This window comes from Ischnura elegans, chromosome 4 (assembly GCF_921293095.1).
Source record: "Ischnura elegans chromosome 4, ioIscEleg1.1, whole genome shotgun sequence".
Taxonomy (NCBI): domain Eukaryota; kingdom Metazoa; phylum Arthropoda; class Insecta; order Odonata; family Coenagrionidae; genus Ischnura; species Ischnura elegans.
The window spans coordinates 124,771,308-124,794,042 of record NC_060249.1 but is presented as its reverse complement, the minus strand read 5'-3'; the positions used below and the strand labels follow the sequence as shown (position 1 = coordinate 124,794,042).

General features: G+C 39.1%; 1 protein-coding gene across 4 annotated transcripts in view; it reads left to right on the top strand.

Annotated features, from left to right (window-relative positions):
• Positions 1–22,735, top strand: part of LOC124158017 — a 740,388-nt gene that overhangs the window by 512,056 nt on the left and 205,597 nt on the right. For all 4 annotated transcript variants that reach the window (XM_046533161.1, XM_046533162.1, XM_046533160.1 and 1 more), the window contains one exon: positions 19,526–19,709. In XM_046533161.1, coding sequence (XP_046389117.1) covers positions 19,526–19,709 — 184 coding nt within the window. The remainder of the gene's footprint in view (positions 1–19,525; positions 19,710–22,735) is intronic.

Below are 22,735 nucleotides of genomic sequence, written 5' to 3'. Positions count from 1 at the left end.
CTCCGCTAAGAGGACACACATTTCGAGAAGGGCGAGTTGCCAAACTTGCCTTCCTTACACCTCCAACGCCACCTTCCGCCCACTCTTCCAACCCTCCCTCCAACCCGAAGACACAGGCACTCGAACACGAAAAGAAATGTGGTTCTCCCGACCCGCTTTAAACGAAAATAATGATATCGGTCCGGGGGTGAATTATTTTTACTTACTATTGCTTTTAATGTTTTTGATAACATTAAAGTCATAGACTCATGAAATATATATACAATACTATGACTGATAACTTCAGGCTTAACGATGTAAAATCTTTCCGTTACAGAAAATAATGAATATAACTTTTTTGTGTTCTCATGTATATTTAAATAAGCATGACCGGGTTTCATAACATAGCTACATCTTCAGGTGAAGGAGGAGAGAAGAAGTATGTCTGTTACGGAACTCGGGTCGGGAACTAGTTAAATGCACAGGTGAAAAAAGGTGTCTTTCATTTCCCATACATAATACAATTCAATACCTAATCACGATGATGAAGTAAAAGACAACCGCTAACAAAATGTATACTCCGCATGTACCGGCACATCTATCGCATATCGATCCTAGAGTTCAAGGGGAGGTAGGTTTGTAGGTCCTCCCCTCTTTGCGGGAAGGGCACACATTGCCGTCTTCGGAGAGAAAGAGAGAATTCTTGGGGCAGAGAGAGTAGGAACGCACACTCTTGGTGGGTTGAAAGTTGGAGAGTAGTCGGAGAAAGCGGGGAAGAGGAGATAGTTGGCGAAGAAGACTGCAGATGAGAAGGGAGGGATTTTCTCGGAGGGCGGTGGGGAGGACGGGGAATTGGCTTGTTAATGCTGACCACCAGCGAGTGGGCAGGCAAAGTCTTAACTACCGAAGACGTTGCTCAGAATGCGGTCGTTAAGGACTTCCCCCAACAAGGCCACTTGCATAATATATACGTCGCTAAGGGGAGGAGGAGGGGTGAGATGAGAGTGGCGGCCACTGGTTGCCACGACGGAGACTGCATGCGGCAGATGGCCATCTTGCGAGAGAGAAATGACGACGGAAATTCGATGCTCATTTTCCCTCGAAGAAAATATTCTCACAGGCTGGACAATCCTCTCGATTGAAATGGCTTCAATACACGTCGTCGTGAATGATAAGAAAATTCTCCATTTGTCAGGAAATTAATACGGGAGAAGTTGAAATTAAAATACAATATTATTGTTTAATGCACATTTCATTATTTTTTCCCGTTCACAATTGATTCCAGGTCCTCATTTCTTAATCATTTAACACATGGATAAGATTAAATAAAAGAGCAATCTCAGGGTCTACCTTCACCGTAAATCTCAAAAATAATTTTTTTAGAGTCTTTGCCTTCCATTTCAAATAAAAAAATTCATAAATTACCACCTGATAAAAAAATTTTTTCAAGCGTATAGTTTCAGGCACACCAGTTTCGATATAGCCACGTTGCAAAGCTAGAGGTACCAAACTAAAATATAATAATAATCATAATCAGTATTTCAAAAATCCTGATGATCAGACTACTTCAAATATAGAATTAATGGAGAAATTTAAAACATTAAATGGAAAACAGTTGTGATAAATACAAATTTATATAAAATAATCTGAATGGAGAGAGTGATGAATAACTCTCATTAAACCTAGCGCAATAATTTTTACATTGCCGTTTTAAATAGATGACTGAGACACTCGAAAGAAATCCTTGTAATTTAATTAATCTCAGTTCCAAGAGCTTTTAAGAAAAAATATTTCTTTCAAGGACATATTTTTTGCATTACGTTAATCATAAAACAAGTTCACTAATACCCAATCCTTATGCCATGGCAGAAAAAAAGCACAAAAAATGCGTACTTCAAATTATAACGAAAGTACACCTCATGCCCTGGCATGTAAAACAGCTTATTAGGAATCAGAAAAATTATCCATATACGGAGAAAAAGAAACTTGTACGACGCTTTCCTATTGAAAGAGTTACGGAGTTAAATTCTACGGCTTTAAATCGCACGCACGTGTTCGGAGCGAGCACAACGCTAAAAGCCTTTCATTGAAAACAAACTTATGCTAACTCACACCTGTCATGGCCTACGCCTGCCACAAACAAGTGAAACCATAAAGCAAAACTCATGATGGCAAAAGGCTCAAAGGCGCGAGGTGAAACAAAAGATGTCGTAATTGGCTCAAGTTTCCGTCGAAAGTCGTCGTTAGGGAGGTTAGTTAGTGACATCAGCGGGAGGGAGGTCGAGTTTCTTGGAAGCCACGATAATCACCCAGAAAGAGCAACATTTAACAAGTAAGTCTTAATTTAGCTATCTAGTATTCACACGATTCACTTTACCAGTCTCGTGCTTTGAATGGCTTCCGGGTCACGAGTCCCGTACAGGGTATTATGAGAATTAAGTATTCCAGAAGTCAGTGCAGAGATAATATCAATAAATCACAATAATGTTGTGTAAAAAGTTCCGATATATATAAGATAATTATCTTTGAAATCACTGAGAAAGGAAAATTAAATTAAAAAAGAACAAGTCCACACCCAAAGTAAGTAAAAGAGCTCATAGCAAAAGAATCAAATTCTATACTTAAGCTAAATATTATTGGAATTCCAAAATAAAACGTTCAAAGTCGTCGAAACTTTTGCACCCTCACACATGTATTTACCCCGTCATTAAATTTACGTGTAATCTACTTTCTTTTAATGAAGTAGTGCATATTAAAATTTACCTCTCATGTTTCATTTATTCTATTGCATAAATTATCACCACGAAACTGCTTATTGCGCAGTTTCGCGATGGTATTTTCTGCAAAACGCAGCACTATTGGAAATATGTTTATATTCGTTTTCAGAAAATATAAAAAAAGATAAAGAAAAACAAAACGTGTTTTCCATCAACACGAAATCAGCGGATATGAAGGCAGGCACCGAATAATTTCTTTTTCCGCTAAGGTCTGATCGATGCCTTGCTGTAATGCCTGCTCCTTCATTAAACTAATGGTTTGCGAGGTGACCTTATGGAATCGAGACATGATCGATCAATATGTAAACTTTGTTGTATTCCACAGAGTATTTATTAAAAGACTCAATCCAGGTCATTATGAAGTGGTTTGTATTACCTCTTCATAATGACCTAGAAAGATCAAAACTGGTTGAATTTTTAATGAATACTCAGTGGAATACAACAAAGTTTACATTTTTAATGTAGCAATGCTTCTATTTCCAGACACTTCCTGAAATGTGTTGTATCGCCAGGGGCGAATCCAGGATTTCTTTCCAGGGGGCACAAGGATACCCCGTAATACACAACGAACGCAATGATAACGGAACCGTATTAAAAATCTTGCATATTTTTTGAGGTTCTGGGGAGGGGGGGCACGTGCCCCCGTGACCCTCCCCCCTGGATCCGCCTATATGCGCATCGCCATATATTTGCGCCGACGCACAATCCCAGAGAAAGCACATCCGTACTGCGCTATCAACGATTTTGGGACTGGAAGTGCCTAATTTCAGGAATCCGTTAATGTGCTTCTTTTAAGATTTTCTCGGCCACCAGCATTTTTCCAGCGTTTTCAACAAATTTGAAAGCCTCTTGCTTTTTGCGGCAGAGAGGAAAGGAGCAACCTGCATGATTAAACCCTCCACAAAGGGCCGCATTGTCTAATGTGCCTCAGCATTTCATTCACACGTAATGATGGCTAAGTTATGACAACACGTATCTCAAAATTAGGCCGATTTTAGACAAATTGATTTTAGATATCTTACACAATCTGCAATGACATTTAAAAAATAAAATTCAAGTAAAAATCAAGTGTTTGCTTGCAAATGTATGCTTCTTTTTCAGTTTTATGAATTTTTGGTTTTAAATTTCAGTGTACAATGGAAAATATAAATCGTTTCTTTTGCTCTCCTGAAAAGTTACTATTTCTGAGATACGGGTTGTTATAACTTAGCCATCGATATATCAGTTAAGCAGTAGTAGTCATGTTAGCCATTCTTGCTTCCACGTGCTCAATTCAACCCCTGCACCCCTTCCCACTCATTTTACACCCCCACCACTTCCCTCTCTTCTGTACATTTGAAAGCATTCACCCTCGCGAGGAATTTAGAGGTGGATCTCACCGCTGATCGAAACTACTAATCAATAATTTGGATCACGCAAATTGCACCAATCACTCGCTCATGATGCCTTATCGCTAAAAACCATCTGCTACCGTTTAATTCTGCCATTGGTGTGAAAGAGCACTTGGATGAATTCGTCGAACGTCACCGTTCTGAGCTGTACATACAGTGATTAGCGTGGTGTCCTCCATTATCTGACTGAGTCATGAAGCCATCCATTTATTTGAGTGGCGAAGCCAAAGGTTTACAGCATAGATTGACGAGCAATTACGGGAGGACGTGGGAGTGACGATGAAAGCATTCATTCGCATATCACAAAGGATTATTAATTTAATGAACAAGGTGTAACTTAACAGCTAAATGACACGCAGGCAAAGATCGAGAGCCAGGTCAGCAGAAAATAAACTAATTACTAACTGCTTAAACTGCATGATTAAACCCTCCACAAAGGGCCGCATTGTCTAATGTGCCTCCATTTAACAACTTTTCGAAGAAAAAATCCTGTAATCGGATTGGACTTGAAATATTGAAAAAAAAGAAAGATATATATTTAAGTAGAACTCAATACTCCACGATCGCAGTACGGGAGAGTAGGGCATCGATGAAAAATATCCTCGTTAAAATTCTCATTCAAAACTTTTCAATTGATTTCTGCTCAGTATGCCATTCGTGACTTGGTTCTTACAAGGCAACTTTGATCTTGAAAAAAACATCTAACAAACAACGAGACATCTAACAACGAGGAGTACTTAAACCATCAAATTTCTATTTTGTACGAAATTCCAGGCAGTGTTTTAGTATCGCAGAGAAAAACAATCAACATGTATTGAGTTTATAATCAATAGAATTTAAGCGATTGCTTGGTTTGAATTATGTCTACAATTCCTCCACTAAGATATTTGCGACGACTAACGACACGTAGCAGGTACTGCTTCACTAGCAATGAAATATATTTAAGCGAGATCGGATGGGAGCTATGGCTATGAATGAATGAAAGAGACTGAAATGAATGAAAACATTCATCATAACCACGAACAAAATACAGAATGTATTGTTATTGGGCTTTTCATCCTTGGTCGTACTTCAGTGCGATAGTTAAGCAGTTTCGGGCACCCCCAAGGTGCCACTGCGAAACACAAGAGTTGACCGAAGATCATTGGAGTCGAAAAGAAAGGCGATTGCCATGGATACCGTATTTTTGGATGAGGGGGAGGTGGGGGGAGTGGAGTGGGAGGGGCGATGTTGGAACGGGGAGAGGGGGGGAACGGCACTCATGCGGGACGACTTCCAGGAGTTGGTGCCGAAGGTCGTGATGAGGCATCGGTGGCTGGGCTTTGGAGAGTGGAGTGGGATGTTTGGAAAGAGAGATTGAGGGAGGAATGGCAGGGGTGCGTGGGTGGGAGAATGCGAGTGGAAAGGGGAGGCAAAGGTGTTTTCCGTACGAGGGGAAGGAGGAGAGAATATTTTGGTGCGTGAATGCGAGCTTTGTAGTTATACTTAGTTGAGCCGTCAAGATGACTACACTTCATTGACTCGTTCATTTGATCGAATCTTTTGAACCACCATAAGTACATTACTGCAGAGAAAAAATTTCAGAGGGAAATAACGCAAAGACTATGGCTGAAATATAATAGCATACAAAACTTGCAGGTTAAAAAAATGAAAGTGGCATTGTTTGTTAAGTTCAACTAATGGTTTGCGAGGTGACCTTACGGAATCGAAACATGTTCGAAACATGATATGTAAACTTTGTTGTATTCCACAGTGTATTTATTAAAAGACTAAATGAGTTTCGACCTTTCCAGGTCATTATGAAGAGGTTTGTTTATTTTACTTAGAAAGGTCAAAACTGGTAAAACTTTTAATACAACTCTTTGGAATACAACAAAGTTTACCTTTTTAATCTAGCAATGCTTCTATTTCCAAGCACTTCCAGAATATTATGAATACATGGGTATTATATTTTATGCTAGGAATATCACAGTTTAAAATATCGGTTAGTTACATCGAACGCGATTGATATTAATACATTTCCTCGCTTATAAGTCCAATGATCCTTTTTTATATCCACTATTCTCCTCCCCCTCCCCTTCTCGTCCTCAGTCATTCGTCATTGTATCCCGCAAATACAATCTCCATCCGCACTTATTCCATCTCAATCAGTTTCCTCTTCCTTTCCTCCGATTACAGTGAATTCTCGTTCCTTTTCATCTACATCTACATCTACAAATTACCCTGCGAGCCACCTCTAGGGTGTTTGGCAGGGGGTGATCAATCACCAGCATGCAGCATGCATTTGGACTCCCACATGCACACCACACCGTCCAAGAAACGTCCCGTATAATAACAAACTATACTACTATATGCTGTTAGAAATAGAATATAGAATAGAAATTCAGAAACATGCAGTAAGTTTTACATAGGTTAGTAGGCTACACTACAAGTCATGCAATCTATTTACGCGTTCTATTGCTGCCGTTATAATCTCTTATTGATCGTGGAAAAAATGACATTCGGAATCTGTCTGTTCTGCAATCTATCTCTCTTATTTTATTTATATGATCTGATCTTCCGTAGTACGTTGGCGTCCGCAAGATATGGTTAACTTCGTCAGAAAAGACACTGCTCTTGAATTTATCTAAAAGGTTTAGTCTATTTTTCAATCTACGGTCCGACAGAGATTCCCATCCGAGTTTATGTAAGAGGTCAGTTACACTAACAAGACTATCGTAACGACCTTTCACATACCTGGCAGCTCTTCTTTGGACGCGTTCTAACTCTGTTATTAAGCCTTTTTCATGAGGGTCCCAAACACTGGCAGCGTATTCCAAATGTGGTCTAACGAGGGAAAAGTAGCTAATTTCTCTCACTTTGTCGTCGCACTTTCCTAATATTCTTTTAACAAAACCCATTTTACGATTAGCTTGACCGGTTATTTCTCGAATATGTTTATTCCACGATAGATCATTATTGAGTCTAACCCCTAGATATTTCACAGATTCAACTGCCTTTAACTGCGCGCCCCGAATGACATAGTTACGCTGTAGGGAGTTATTCTTCTTCCAGAAATTCATTACGACGCATTTTTCCAAATTTAATTCTAACTGCCAAGCATCGCACCAAGCTTGGATAGCAGCAAGGTCATTCGTTAGTTCATCTATATCTTTGCTGGAACGAATTTCTCTGTAAACTACAGCGTCGTCTGCAAATAATCGTAACTTACTCTGCACTACTTCGCCAATGTCGTTTATATAAAGAAGGAATAGGAGTGGGCCAATGACACTACCCTGAGGAACGCCAGAAGTGACTCTAACCTCATTGGAGACTGCACCGTCTAATACTACTCTTTGGACGCGGTCGCTCAAAAATTCTCTAATCCAGGAAATGACATCTTCGTCTAGACCATAAGATTTCAGTTTTAATATTAACTTTCCGTGGGGTACTTTATCAAATGCCTTTTTGAAATCAAGAAAAATCGCGTCTACTGGAATGTTGTCTTCCCCGGAGACTAAAATATCGTGGGCGAAAAGCGCTAACTGAGTTTCGCACGATCTGCTTTTCCTGAATCCATGTTGATTTCCCATTAATAAGTTTTGCGCGTCTAGGTGTTTCATTACCGAGCTGACTACGATGTGTTCAAGGACTTTGCAAGAGATGGACGTTAAAGATATCGGCCTGTAATTAGATGGCTGTTCCTTGTCTCCACTTTTAAATATAGGCGTTACATTAGCGATTTTCCAGTCATTAGGTACTTCGTGTTGCTTGATGGATTTACTGAATATTAACTGCAAGTAGGGGGCAAGTTCTGAGGCTAGTTCTTTATATACGCGAGAAGGGATTTCGTCTGGACCAGGTGATTTATTTGGACTAAGCGATTTCAATATATTTTCTATTCCGAGCGTACTAATGTCAATAGCTGGCATCTTATGAATACAGGGATTGTCATCGGTCTCGGGTGAGTTTTCGGAAGGCTCCGTGAACACGCTCTTAAAGTAGGAATTTAATAAATTGGCTTTATCGTAACTGCTTGTCAACACATCTCCATTGTCGTTTCTCAGCGAACATACGGTAGATCGTTTACCTTGAACTTCCCTAACATATGACCAAAATGCTTTTGGGTTATCCTGTAACTGCTCTACTAGTGTTTTTCTTTTAAAATTCGTGAACGCATTCCTGAACGCTTCCTTCGTGGCGGCTTTAGTCATCCTATATTTTTTAATTATTAGCTCTCGTTCATTAGCGGATAAATCCGTGCTGACCTTTTTCATTTTAGCATGACACGCTCTCTGTCGCCTCAATGATTTTCTCACTTCCGCGTCGTACCATCTCGGTTCGCTGCCTTCTTTTACTATTTTACTAGGGATGTAGCTATTTATTCCCGAAGTTACGAGCGAAAGAAAAGCTTTCCAAGTATTCTCTACATTTAACTTTAATACTGATTCTTGAAACTCGGGGAAAGCATTTTTCATATGACTCTTGAACCCATCAAAATTAGCTCTTTTAAAAATGAAAACTTTACGCTCTTTTTTAAAGTTTACAGCGGTATTTAGAGAAAACTTTGCAGTTACTACCCTATGGTCACTTATTCCTTCGACAGTGCCAACGTTTATTACCTGATGTGGTATATTTGTCGCTAATAAATCAAGAATATTTTCTCCTCTGTTCGGTGCGGATGCTATTTGAAACAATGAATTAGATGTGAAAGTGTGTAATAAAGCCTCGCAGATCACTTTATCCCTCCCACCAGGAATGAAGCTATTAGTCTCCCAATCTATAGAAGGTACGTTGAAATCTCCACCCACAATCAAGTTTCTTTCAGGATACTTGGATGCTACGCTGTTTATTTGATTTTGAAAATCCAACATTGACGTTATATCTGAGTTAGGTGGTCTGTAATACGAACATAATAAAATAGTTTTGAATTTTGGACATTTAATTAAACACCACACAGATTCAACGCTGGTCTCAGTTACGGTTATCGCTTGGCTGACGATTGAATTCTTTACAGCTATAAAAACTCCGCCCCCAACTCGATTTATTCTATCTTTCCGATAAACAGTGAACGATTTTGGGAAGATCTCATTGTCTGAATCATCATCTGTTAGCCAACTTTCTGTTCCAAAAATTACGTTACACTTCGTACTATGAATTGAATGGTGGAATTCGGGAATCTTATTTCTTAAACTACGGCAATTAACCACAGCCACGATTAAAACTTCGGAACTAGTATTATTGCGATTTGGGAATAATTCTGATTTGCTTTCGTCGAATAGACTATTCACAGGCTCTATACCGCTGATAAATGGAAATGCATGTCTTATTGACACACTATCAAAATGACTTGAGCCTTGACTGCCTTTGAACGTGTTGCTCGACTGACGCTTCTCGTGCTTAAATGTAATACCTGAAACGCTGATTTTTCTCTCTACTTCTCTATTCTCATTTCTGGAAGAATCTTTGTCTGTGAAAAGTTTTGAACTTACCCCTTTATTTTTCAACCCACTAATATATCTACACTCTGCCCTACTCTCTACTCTAAAAAAGACCTACAGTGCTCAAATATGCTACTCGCTACACGACTAGCCGACTCGGCCGTGTAATGGACTCCCGAACGGTTCAGAGGGATCCTACACGATCGGATTGCCGGCCTAAGGTCCACGAAGGAGGCTCCGATGTCCGTGCAGAAACGACGCAGCCTCTGGTTTATGCCTTCCACTCGGCTCCAAACCAGAGAACCACGATCGATCCTCGGGACAAGACTACAAATCGAAAGCTCAATGCCGACTCCAATGGTCCCACCCACCCGCTTCACTTCGGAATTCAGATCCCGGAGGGAATCTAGAATTTCCTCAGATCCACGGAAGGTGGCATCATTGACGCCGACATGAGCCACGACCCGCAGTCTGGAGCACTTCGTGCCCCGTACCGCCGCACCAACCTTTTTCCCTCGAATCCATCCCACCGTCTACGAACTACCTCATCATAACAAAAAAATACAATAATTTTGATAAAATCTCGGTATTAACATAGGTAATTGAGAAATCTTAATGCAAAAACATGTATAGTTCGTTAGGCACTATTATTTGAGTTTTATTATGGTGTTTACAAATTTTAGGGAATTAAAATGAGGGTAAAAGTTTATTAGCTGAAATGTCCCATTTATCTCTACCAGTATTCTCAAATAAATACTACTGATTGCGATTAGGGAACATATTAGTAGCGCTCATTAATATTACATTGCCAGAGTAAGTGCAAATGACAAGAAACTGCCGATTTAAAAAAATCCCGCATTTTTCCAGGTGTTTTTTTTTTCGTTTGGTACTTGGAGGAGGTGACCAACAGATAAGGTCACTTGCACTAAGATGAAATAGTTGGGATGGAAGAGAGGAGAAAAACCTGGCGTCGGCATTAGCCTGCTCTCAACAAAGACGCCAAGAGGACCACGGTGAAACGTCCCATCCGACGGACGGAGCGTGGTTCTTTAAGTGTCCTCCAGAAAACATTCAAGCAGGCTCTGAAAATTCCCACTGGCCCACGGGGTGGGAAGACCGGCCACCACATGAACGCGATCCCCTCTTGGAATGGTTTTTTCAGCAAGTCATTTTGCGTTGGCAACTCACGAGACGTGTAGCACCTACCCAATCCCCATTCCGTCTATTCCCAGCTCAAATGGCAAATGAGGAGCTTCCGAGAAGTTTTACGAAATTTAACGAAAAGGTTAGTGAAGAGTCTGATCTGGAGTGTGGCTCTTTATGGCGCAGAAACGTGGACACTTAGGAAGGAGGAAAAGAGAAGATTGGATGCATTCTAGATGTGGGTGTGGAGAAGGTGAAGTGGACAGAGAGGAGGAGGAACGACGAAGTGCTGGATATGGTGCTTGAGGAGAGGCAGCTCTTAGATGAGATACGGAGGAGACAGATGGTATGGATGGAGCGAGTACGTAGCGGGGAGTGGATGTTGAAAACGGTGTTAGAGGGAAGAATGTAGGGCAAACGAGGGGAGGGGAAGAAAGAGAATAGAATTTTTAGATAGAATGAAAGGGAGTAGGTTTATTGTGAATTGAAGAGGGAAGTGCATGATGGAAAGGGAGGCTCCCGGAATTATTCTCAAGCACTCCATGGAAATCTATCTTAATTGGTAAAATACTTTAATGTAAGTCGCTAGATCATCTGGGTCCGTCGAGGGGTTATCAGGGAACCAATTAAGACGCCAACACAAAGGGTTCAAAGACTCTCGCTTTACTCGTCCATTGAATACAGTATATCCACCAAGACTCTCTCTAGTTCTTGAGCGCACTTCGCAGCCGCTCGGCGTCACCACGTGACTTCCCCGTTGGCCATCGCTCATTCACCTCATGAACAGGCGACTTGAGTTCTCCTGCTGTGCATGCACTAGCAACTCCTCGGTGGGTAGGTAGAAGGGTTGGGGGGAGAGCTGATAAAGCGGTATAGGACAAGCAAGGAATGGGGTAGGTGGAATGGGAAGTGGGAAGAAAGGTGCCGAGTCATTGGGTGCACTTACATTAATTAAGAAAATGGAAAATGATCGCAGGTGGAAATCATGTGGCAAATAGAAGCATCAAGTGCCCTAGATTTGTGATTTCGTGGATAAGTGGCCGATGCATGCGACTGCTTAGTGCAAGGAGAGATGAAGTGAAAAGAAGGACGGGGGTGAGGGAGAGGAATAGATACAGAAAGGGAGACAGATAGAGAGAGATAGGGGTGCGTTTGGGTGGAGGCGTTCGCAGTACTCTCTCCCCTTCGCCCCATAATCACGAGAAACACTAGAGAGTCCCAGGGAACCAAGTTGGTCGAAAGAGCGTGTGTGGCTCTAATGGCCTCCATGGGATATGTCTGCCCACCCTACTCTCTCTTCTTCTTTCGCACTTTCCACGACGTCTTTTATTCCCCATCCTCCAGCACTCCCTCCCTCCCTCCCACGAAACATTTCCACTAGAACAAAAGTCAGATAAGTCTCCCCTTAGACATGCTACGCGACACGCAATAGCCTAACCAGCTTCATATATTCTTTAGTAAGAAATACATCGGTTGACGGTGATGTAACAGTGGTTTAACGGTGGTGTAACTGTTTATAACAGTGGTTTATGATTTAGATGGCACTCTTCGGTCAAAAAAGTCTTGTAATAGCGGTATCCACGAAGTGACTTTTTGAGTTCCCATAGTAAATCTTGTAGTTAGAGAGTTAGTAACGTGAATATTTCCACAAATTTTCGCCTAGTGACTAAAGATACCTCAAGTAACTGCGCTATATGCGTAGTTACGTGTATGTCACACGCACGAGATGGCGTGTAACCCCCCTCAGCATCCCCACCTAAGGATGGGCACGCCCCCTTTTTCTGAGATCACCTCTCTTTCCCACACGTCTTAACACTCGCCCACAATATGCCACCGTCCATCCGGCGACGCGCACGACACAAGAAGAGACTTCTTCTCTCTCCCCTTTCTTATCTTTCTCACTTCTTTTCTTTTCCTCTTCCACTCCACCCTTCTAGACCCTCCCCCAACCCTCATTCCATCAACTTCCACCCTTCGAGTCGTGTCCATCGCTAACTTGTTTTCCCTCCAAACTCATTCCCTCCCTCAACACGTAAATACCTTGGCTCTTCCTTGGGTCAATTCCTTCATAGGCCGCCCGAGGGACTCCGCTCTCCCTCCGATGTGATATTACGAACCGCAGTCCACAAAAAGGACTTCCACGGAGAGTTTTCGATGGTTTATTTTATTACAAAAGTTTTTCGATTCGCAAGTGAGCCTCCATTAGGACGACGTGAATTGCGCAGTTCTTCATTATCTTACTTCAACATTTTGCATGCGTATCAAGCAAACGTACAGATATTATGAGTATCCCCGATAAGTAATAAGATACTCAAAGCAAGTACACAAATGGCAATATTAGATATACCTTCAGGTAAAACACGTCTCCCAAAAATCGGTAGCATATTTAAACAATACCTAATTTGCACAGAATTCTATAAAGAAAACAATGCTAGAATATCAGCGATAAATAATTATAACGTCTCACAGTATCATTGCCGGTATTTTTACTTGCCTATGTCCCTCAACTTAGTACCGTTTGGTGAGCATTTTCATTCTTAAGAATAAAAATCTCACATATCTGTGATAAAAGATTTTTCTAAGAATCCTCTATAGAAATAGTTAGTTAGACGGTTAATTTGCTTCGAAACACTTACTACAAGAAAAAAGCACATTAGTGCATTTTTATATTTCCTCCACTTTCCCCTTATCCATCGACCCACACCACCCACAGTGACGCTAAACCCAGCTCCAACCCCAACCCTTACCTCCCCCTAACCAACTCCCGGTAATTTTCCCTACCCAACCTTCTGCTATATATACTGTCAATTTACCTGAATTTTCACCTTGATAATGTTACTCTGTAACGAATAAATGGCCGGTGTCAATAAATTACTATGTGGAAATAGCAAAGTTGTTGATCCTTCTATTACTGCATTTATATATCGACTTCAGATGTGAAACAGAAGATAAACAGGTTATCTGATACGAGAATGGAGTGGAGAGCTGTGCCAATATGTTTTCAAGATTTTTGCCGATGAGCATTAATATTTTGATGAATATAATTTTAAAAAGATTGCTCCACAATTGTACACGACTTTTCTACTAGTTATTTACTAAACGTTTCGACAAACTGATGTATGATCTTAGGTTTCCCCGGCGTATCAGTTGCAGAAAAGTTTCCCGGGTTTTCCACCGGTTGATGTCGTCCATGTATCATGTGGATCAGGGGATCTTCCGAATGTGGCATTCGGAAGATCCCCTGAGGATGATCAGCAAGTCGCGGATCGAAACGTCGGGAGACATGGACGACATCAACCGGTGGAAAACCCGAGAAACTTTTCTGTTTCGACAAACTATTTTCATCAGATTGATGTGTCAACGCAACAGCATACCCCAGAATGGATTCACGAGCCGTTGGCTCCTTAGCAAATTGCCGTTCGCTCGCTCGCAGGTTTGGCGTAAAGGAACATTCAATTACGGAATTCCAAGGCCACTGGGCGATGGGAACGAAATAGACCAATTAATAGGAGCGAAATCATTTCAGTTCGGACGCCAAAAACACGCGAATGGCACCTCGATTCGAGAGTGAAAGGATCGACGCAATTTTACGCTTCGCTCGTGATTTAAAAGTCTTCGTGAATGGCGCGGATTCACGTCGCTGAAAAATTAAAAGCACTTTGAGTGCTTTTATAAATCGGAGAGTACGAAAATATATTGCGAAAGGGGAGCCAGCGAGCGAATGGAGTTAAAATATTGGAGCAGAGAAAACGTTATTCGTAACAATAGTACGCACGACCTTACCTCATATATTTTGGTAGACTCCTTTCGATACTTTGCAGCCATTTTATAATATATATTCCTCGGCGCATAAATGTTACCCAGTTAAACTTACTCTTGGTCGGCATTGATGATTTGGCTAAAGAATACGATTGATGAATTTTGATTGTTTTAATAAAATCTCCAATATGTCTAATCCTCAGTTACCTACATATGTAAATAAAAGCAAATAAAAGGAAAGTAGAAAACGAGAAAGAAATTATCAATCATGTCTCAGAATATTAAGTACATGCGATGTTTTCATGAACTTGAATGAAATAGTCACATAAACTTATTTTGGAATCTCTCATTTAGACACAACACTAAATGGCAATTTCACCTCTTTTCTCTGTTATCAAATGTTCTTGAGGATCGTCGAATCGAGTGGTACCATTATACTTACCAGCGTATTGACAACGACAAGCATAGTTTCAACTTTCGCATAAAAAATCATTACTGAGGTTTTGGCCAGCTTCTTTTATTTCAGCCCATTATGCAACTACCCTGCCCACATAAAAAGACGCCAACAAAACTACGACTTAGCTTCTTTTACTAAGAACTCACACTGGACAGTTATAAGAAAAGAAAGATCCATTTTAAAAAACTGCACCGGCATTTGGGTGCTCAGTAGTATATTAAAATGGAAAGAATAAACGCATAAATAACTGCAGTATAATTAAAGGGCTGGATATAGTCCTAAGTGTGAGTGACACATGGTAGACAATTCACAAAGAATATTTGCTATACCTACTTCGGGAGACAAGATACGAGAATCGGAAATAGAGAAAGTCTTTATGTTTACTAAAAAGAGTATATGATTAAAATTGGAAAACTCTGCGAAATAGACATACTTATTCTGATTCGCATCTCACTACAAATACTAATGAATATTATTACCAAAAAGGACCTAAACCAATTCTACGCCATCAATACATACTTAACATAATAACGTAACGGAAAAAATCATAAAAACACTATTATGTTTCCAAAAAATGCGAAATCACACGTTTAATCCACTGCATTTAATACAATTTAATATTATTCAGGCCGAAAAGCGAAACTGGCACTTATATTTTAACTGCAAAAGGTTAGCGTAATTTCCTATTTTATTTGGAATTTTAAATACATTCACACATGACAATTCCATGACAGTACCGAGAAATGCTTTGGATGGACATATTTTTCGAACATGTTATACAAAAACGATGGGATATTTTCCTCTTCATTTATAAGTACTGTAATTGTGCACTGTCCGCAAAAATTCTCTATATCACATTAATTTGTCATTTTGAGCAGATGGAAATTGAAATCACGATTCGACTGCAATTAGAGAAACACTATATGACAATTAAATTGATGTTAAGCACATTCACAATGGGTACTAGAAACTCGGGAAAATATTTTTATGTAATTTAATTTATTATATAAAGTAAATTAAACGAGATATATTATATTTCAGTGGAGAATGTTTCAATGCATAACATTTAAATTAAAAATATTATTCCACACAAGAGCAGTTGAAATTTATTTTCGGTTAAATATGAAATTCTAAACAACTTTATGCTGAAAATATTTTACAAAGATAAACAGGTAATGTACTTAATTGAATGCGCGCAGACCACGTACAGTGTAATAAAAAAACAGCATAGTAGTAGAAAACTTAAATTTGAAATTGAGGCTTACTACTGCGTGTGTCAGAAACATAGACGACAATACAGCTTAGGATGCGATATAATGTCCAAGAATCATCTTTTATATTATTAATCATAATTATGACATCTAGACCTCAATAATGGTTAAAAACCGTCAACAATATTAAAAACCGTCACCATAGCACTTTCAGCTAAATTCTTTGATAGAATTTTTTATATTGACCCATCAAAATATGATATAAATTCCCTTACTTCTTAGAACTTCCCTTATAAATGTCTCATAGTATGCATTCAGTCAATTATAGCTTGTAGTATTCACATAATAGCGTAAAGCAATTATTAATTCCAGCGCAAGATATTATTTTTATTTCATATTTTCTCGCATTTCTAGGCTAATACTTTGGCATAATGTTAAAAGTGTTAATCTATTGACCTAACATCAATTGCAATTAAAATTACCACTTTTGACCGAATGTAATGAATTGGAAAGATACACTAAATTATTTTGGTTGGTTTACATCAAAGCTATTTAGTTGTTGTGATTCTTAACGTGAACTTAATCGTCCTAATCCCTATGCGAAGTTAAGAATTTTTAGTAAACGAGTGGGTTCGCAGAAAAAGTAAACAATGAAAAGGAAAAAGATAAATCATGTGCACAGTCCACTGCAATCTCGTATTTACCAATTCCAAAAAGGAAAAAAAAACAATGCCTCTAATCTCACGACGGAGCAGCAGCATGGAAGTCAGAGTGGAACGTAATTGATGCGACGCCAGAGTAGCGTAGCACACATCTTAGAGGACGTTCGAGTGTGCTGTAGGCACTCCTTGGGGTATCGAGTTCGCTTGCTCTTGCTGACAATTCGGAGGTGTTGTCACAGCATTATTTATCTAAGACAGGAAGACCTTGCTCTCAAGTGTATGAAGGAGTTGTGATCGAAAGAGCTTTCAGTTAGTTTGAAGCTCAAATTAAAATTATGCTACATCATACAGGACGCATATATAGTGCATAGGGTTATGTGTACTTACAATTTTATTTAATGTATTTACTGAAAAAATTGCGATGGTTCTTTAATATCGCCATTTAGTATAGTAGCAACGTGTCAATTCTAATGAAAAATGTCAAATATATTATAAAATATTGGGCATTCTTGATATGAAGACAATTTTATAAATCCTAATAACTTACGCAAGAAAAAGCGGAGGGAAGCGGTCCGGTAAATTCACACATTAGGGAAGAGGGGACAAAAATGCCCTTACGTAATACTTGAACGTTCCCTAGAGACGGTTCCGTACAGCACTCGCAAATATGGGCGACATAGCGAATTAGCGCACAAAGGAGAGAGAGAGAGAAGCAAGGCCCTTTCGGTACGCAGGTAGACATTCCCCATGATCTCTGAACTGGGCGGAGGCGAATCCGAAAGGCAATATCACCGTGGTAACCCCTGGGCAGATGAGAATGAACACCACCAAATGAATGCAGCGACGCGCATGCGCCCTGCGTCTCTCTTGAAAGCGACCTTCTTTCGCAATTAGGGCCGGCAGTGCCACTGGGGGACGGAGGGGGGGGGGCGAAAATCCACCCATCCAGCCCACTCAAACATAAAGCCTTGCTCGAATAAAAAGGAATGAAACGACAGAGAGATATAGTCCGTCATACCCCTTCCGTGACACACAAAAACTCCCCCGCCCAACAAATAAGTCTCAATTAACGGACTACACACCGGGTCGTCGGACATTACGGCTCTCTCCCTCTCTCTCTATCTCTCTCTCTCTCCCATGGTCTCTCTTTCCCTCCCGTCTCTTACGCAACAATCCATATTGACGTCGATGGCGACGCATCGAAAAGAATGCAAATAGGAAATGATGTTGACAGGGATTGTTTTATTATTAAATCTCATTTATGGCCCAGTTCCCGCTCTCGTAACGCACAGAATCCATCGACACATTGGTTCATTTTTTTCTTTACTTTTTTTGAAGCGACATGCCATAAAAAGGAGTGCCTAACGCTGGACCTCTACGTTCAATTCTGCAGGTAATACCAGCGAACTACCGAGCACCGTGAAATATATCCCATCTGGATGAGGGGGCTTGTTCTCGCAATAATGACCAATTATCTACGCTCGCGTCCGGTGTGAATCTATATATGATAAAAAATTATGAACACTCCAGCGAATTTGAGAAAATAAAAACAATGCATTCTTCCACAGAAATTCTCATTTTCAAAACTCGATGGAGGTCACAAATTTCGACATTACATTTTTTTCTGCCGATGACAATTTTTTTCATAATTTCACAAACGGAACTGATATTGGGGAGATAAAAAATGTCACAATGAATGATGAGTAATGAGCACAAATGATATTATTACGCGCATATAAACGCGATTCAAAATTGCTTTATTTAAGAGGAGTAGATTTTCTTACAGTTAAAAATACAGACAGGCATCAACACATGATTACGTTAAACTGACTCTTGCAATTTTTATTGTGAAATTATATCATACTTATACTCAACCCACTCTCTTGAAACAGTTGCATAGGGACTATTAAAAAGTAAAAATACTGTTTCCGCTGTACCATTAATACAAATTCTTGAATCCTAGCTTAAATGGTTACAATTATCTAAAATTAATCAGAATGTTGCTCGTATTGTAGCCCTAAAACCATACGAAAAAGCCTTAATTTATCATTTTCATAGCAATCCGTTTTCACAATAGCTACAAAAAATGAAAAGGTAAGCTGTCATCATTCATGGCTATGACATCACCTAAACTAAAATTAATCCTCCAAACCTGACTAAATGGATGGAGATGGATATCAAGCAAACATAATGATACGCGAATCTTCAGCACTTACTGCATAATCGATTCAACTTAACAAGTGTGATGCATGAATTCAAGAGTAATTTTGGAAATATTTAAGTATGCCGAGACTAGACACGGTGAATTTTCGCATCATTTTGGAAAGCTGTGACCAACAAATAATCGATAATTAATCAAGTAAGTACACGCTACCAATCACTGAAGCAACTGCAAAAGTATAACAGTGTAAAGCAGTATCTATTCTTCTCAAATAATATTTGAGTATTAGCGTCAGCATCTAAGAATGTGGTGGCGTTGACAACGGAAACATTAGTGATATCAGAGATGTTGGTACAAAAAAAATGCAATACTCATTTCAAAAAAGATCTATTACTCCATCATTGAAGTACTATGGAGTGTTCGTATTGACCACTTATTGTCCTCAAGATAGCCTACAAACAGTACATACGGGTTGATTCACGCTATTTTTAATCTAAGAATTTCTATTTACTAAATCTTTCTCTGGAATTATTCTTACTATACCATCTCTTTTTCCTCATTCCAGTGTGCAACATGACGATCGACGCGCGTGCGCTGCAGTCGCGGTCCGGCAAGTCCTTCGGCCAGATAAAGTCCCCTTCCTTGGTGGGCCCCGGATCCTGCTGGTATCTGCTCCTCGCCGATCGAAACCAGCGAATCGAGATACAGGTGTACCGACTCGTCAGCGTGGGACACTTCAACGGGACCAGGTGCGAACCTAATTTCACCAAACCACCCCACCCCAATATGTATATGTATATATACCTTATGATCACTTCAAACTTACATCGAATCTAGGTTGAAAGTATATTTAATGCTCAACATATGCTTAATTAGACCTTCCATTATAATGAGTAGAAGGAAAAGAGAAGGTAAATCATATAATATAACTAGAAACTTTTACCCGAGGGATAAATCTTTTACGGCTGTGCAACAGTTGTGAAAGTCGAGAAAAATGAACTGATCTTAATAAAGAACGGGCGAAGAAAATCAGCACCGTATTAAACAACTACAATAATTAATAATGATGAAAACGTAGGACCGGGTTTTTAATAAGCATTAAGCTTCAAGCATTAGTATGATTCGTAGATTTAAGCGTGATGGCGATGAATTTTTCCATATTGAAATAAATACTTTAGCCCAAAAATTAAAAAATAAAGTATTTTGACTTAGGTTTCATCACCTTCAACATGTTATAAAATTTAAACCTAGATCGCAATAAATTTCATAATCTTGGATAATGTACGTGTTTATTTCAAATCAAGACATATAGCCTATTCGTGAGGAACGTTCTCCAGCCGTTTATACGTCGTAGTTATTTCAGAAACGAAGATAATCTCAGTATAATTCCTCCAACTGAGAGGATTTTTTTCTACACATTTAGACATTACGTAGGTTGTTTTAATTAATGAAATCGAATATTTACCAGTAATTTTTAATATTTACGATATTAAAAATTATTAGTAAATTATTTTATTTATTTAAATTATTATATTTTATTAAAAATTATTAATATTATAATAATTTTTGGTATCGTAATTTATTTCAGAGCTGACACATTTATAACAATAAAGACTTTTAAAGTGCTTCCTTCTATACATTAGCATCGGGTGCAGTAATCAACGATTTACCCTTATGACACCTCAAAATATCCCCTAGCCAAAATGCCCTCTTTTCGCACAATTTTTAATGACGGTAGTGAAAAGAGCGTGAAAGTGAAATAAGTACCTATCATCAGGCAGTTTTTTAATGAGTGTACGTTGATTTACAGGTATGCATTATCAAGGAAATAATATCTAAAAGGTACATCGTCGTACTGACACATTACTATATAAAAAAACAAAATCGGGTGCGCGTTTACGAAAATAATAAAAGTTTAAAAATCAATTCACATTCAATTTAAATTACGAGATAGGAATAATTTTCATCAACTGATTCCGCTACATTAATCTATTAAAAAAATCGTAAATGCTTCAAATAGAAAATTGGTCATAAAGAAATAATGAAAAATTTTAAAGATACGTGCGCGTTTCACGGACTTTATTTGTCTGCGCGTCGCGAACTGGAAAAGTGATGGGCTCTGTTTAGAATTGACGTTGGTAACCATTGAAATGGTATTGGTAACCACATTCAGCCTCTAAAAGCATTATCATTTCAAAAGCTAGATGAATCATTTCAGTCATTGTATTGGTTTAATTCGATTGATAAAAAATTCATTTTTTTAGATTTTGCCAGCTTTTTGGCATTAGGGATCACTGTGAACCGTACCGAAGATTCATACGACATTTCTGGAATGAAATATAAAATGTTAATAGATCACTCAAGGTGTCCGCGTAGAAGCCAAAAGCTGAGATGGAACGAAGTACTTAACTCCAATATGTGTTATACATTACGGAAAAAGGAAGACGAATGTGAACAAAAACCTAGTAAACAGACAACACGCAATCCTGCTATCTTGCGCGCTACATCAGCATAGCTATCTTCCTTTTTGATGGTAAAAGTTAAGGGAAATTGAATTTCCTATTTAAATAAATAGTATGTAAGCTTCAAATCAAAAAATATCAGTTACGGAATCAACCAATCGGCCATCTTTCGAGGCATAGAAGGGTGAGAGAGGGAAAGGTGGAGAGTCACGTGATCTCGGTGTTTTCTATTTCCACCTAGGCCGCATGCTCAGAGGACAACAATTGGCCTTACCCATCCCTCTTTCCTCTGACGTCACAAACACCCACCACCTGGAAGAGCGATGTCCTCCAATTTCACCTTTCTATCCTGCAGCTATGCTACTCTTCGTATTAAAATGTACGTGGAGAGGCCTACCTTCCCGGCGATCTCGTTCTTCGCTACCTGGGATTTCGGATTATTACTCCCCTGAAAGCGTCCGATTCTCTTCGAAGCAAGCATCAGAACAAGTTCTCCTATTACGCTCATTCCGATTCGCCATTCATTTCTCACAGCTTTAATGGAATGGAATACGATACTCCTCTGAGATTGAAAATTAATTTCAATTGGAAAACGAACTATCGACATGCATCATAAAGGTTATTCCCGTTAAGGCAATTCTCAAAATATAATTGGATCATTACGCACCAATATGTCGTCTTCATTCAATTTAAGACATTTCTTTGAATTAAAGATTTATCGATTTTTTTAGCTATCAAGATGTGTAACGTAATGTAATTTTTACTCATTACGTGACATGCTCAAAAATTCATTAAAGCGGAGATATTTCTACAGTTCAAATACGTGGTTTTACTTTTTTTGTGGAGAGCCATGAGGGAGGGGGATAAACTAGTCAAACTATAATGAAAATTGGACAGCCACATGGCAGCAAAAATTAGACCAAAACTAACATGCAATATCGTTTTACTCGGGAAAGATTAGACCGGAGGGAAAATAAAAGACAACGAAGTGATTATGACACTCACCCTTCATTACTGTTTTAGATTACCAGCGAAATGTCGAGCGCCCTCTAAATAATTTCTGAGTATGCTACAGTGCACAAGGACTATTTTTTTCTCAATTTTCCTCCGTGGCTACGTACTTCAAAATAACTATAAATTATAGCTCTGCATCCATTTCTTCGGGGCGAAATATCCTTAAAAACAAAATGTATGGACTTCAACCAAAACATTCTTAAATCAAACATTTTTCCAGCTAATTTGATGCCATATAGTGTGTGTGATACATTATTATAGTTTCCACATGGCAAACGCATTTTCAAAAGTCTTAACCT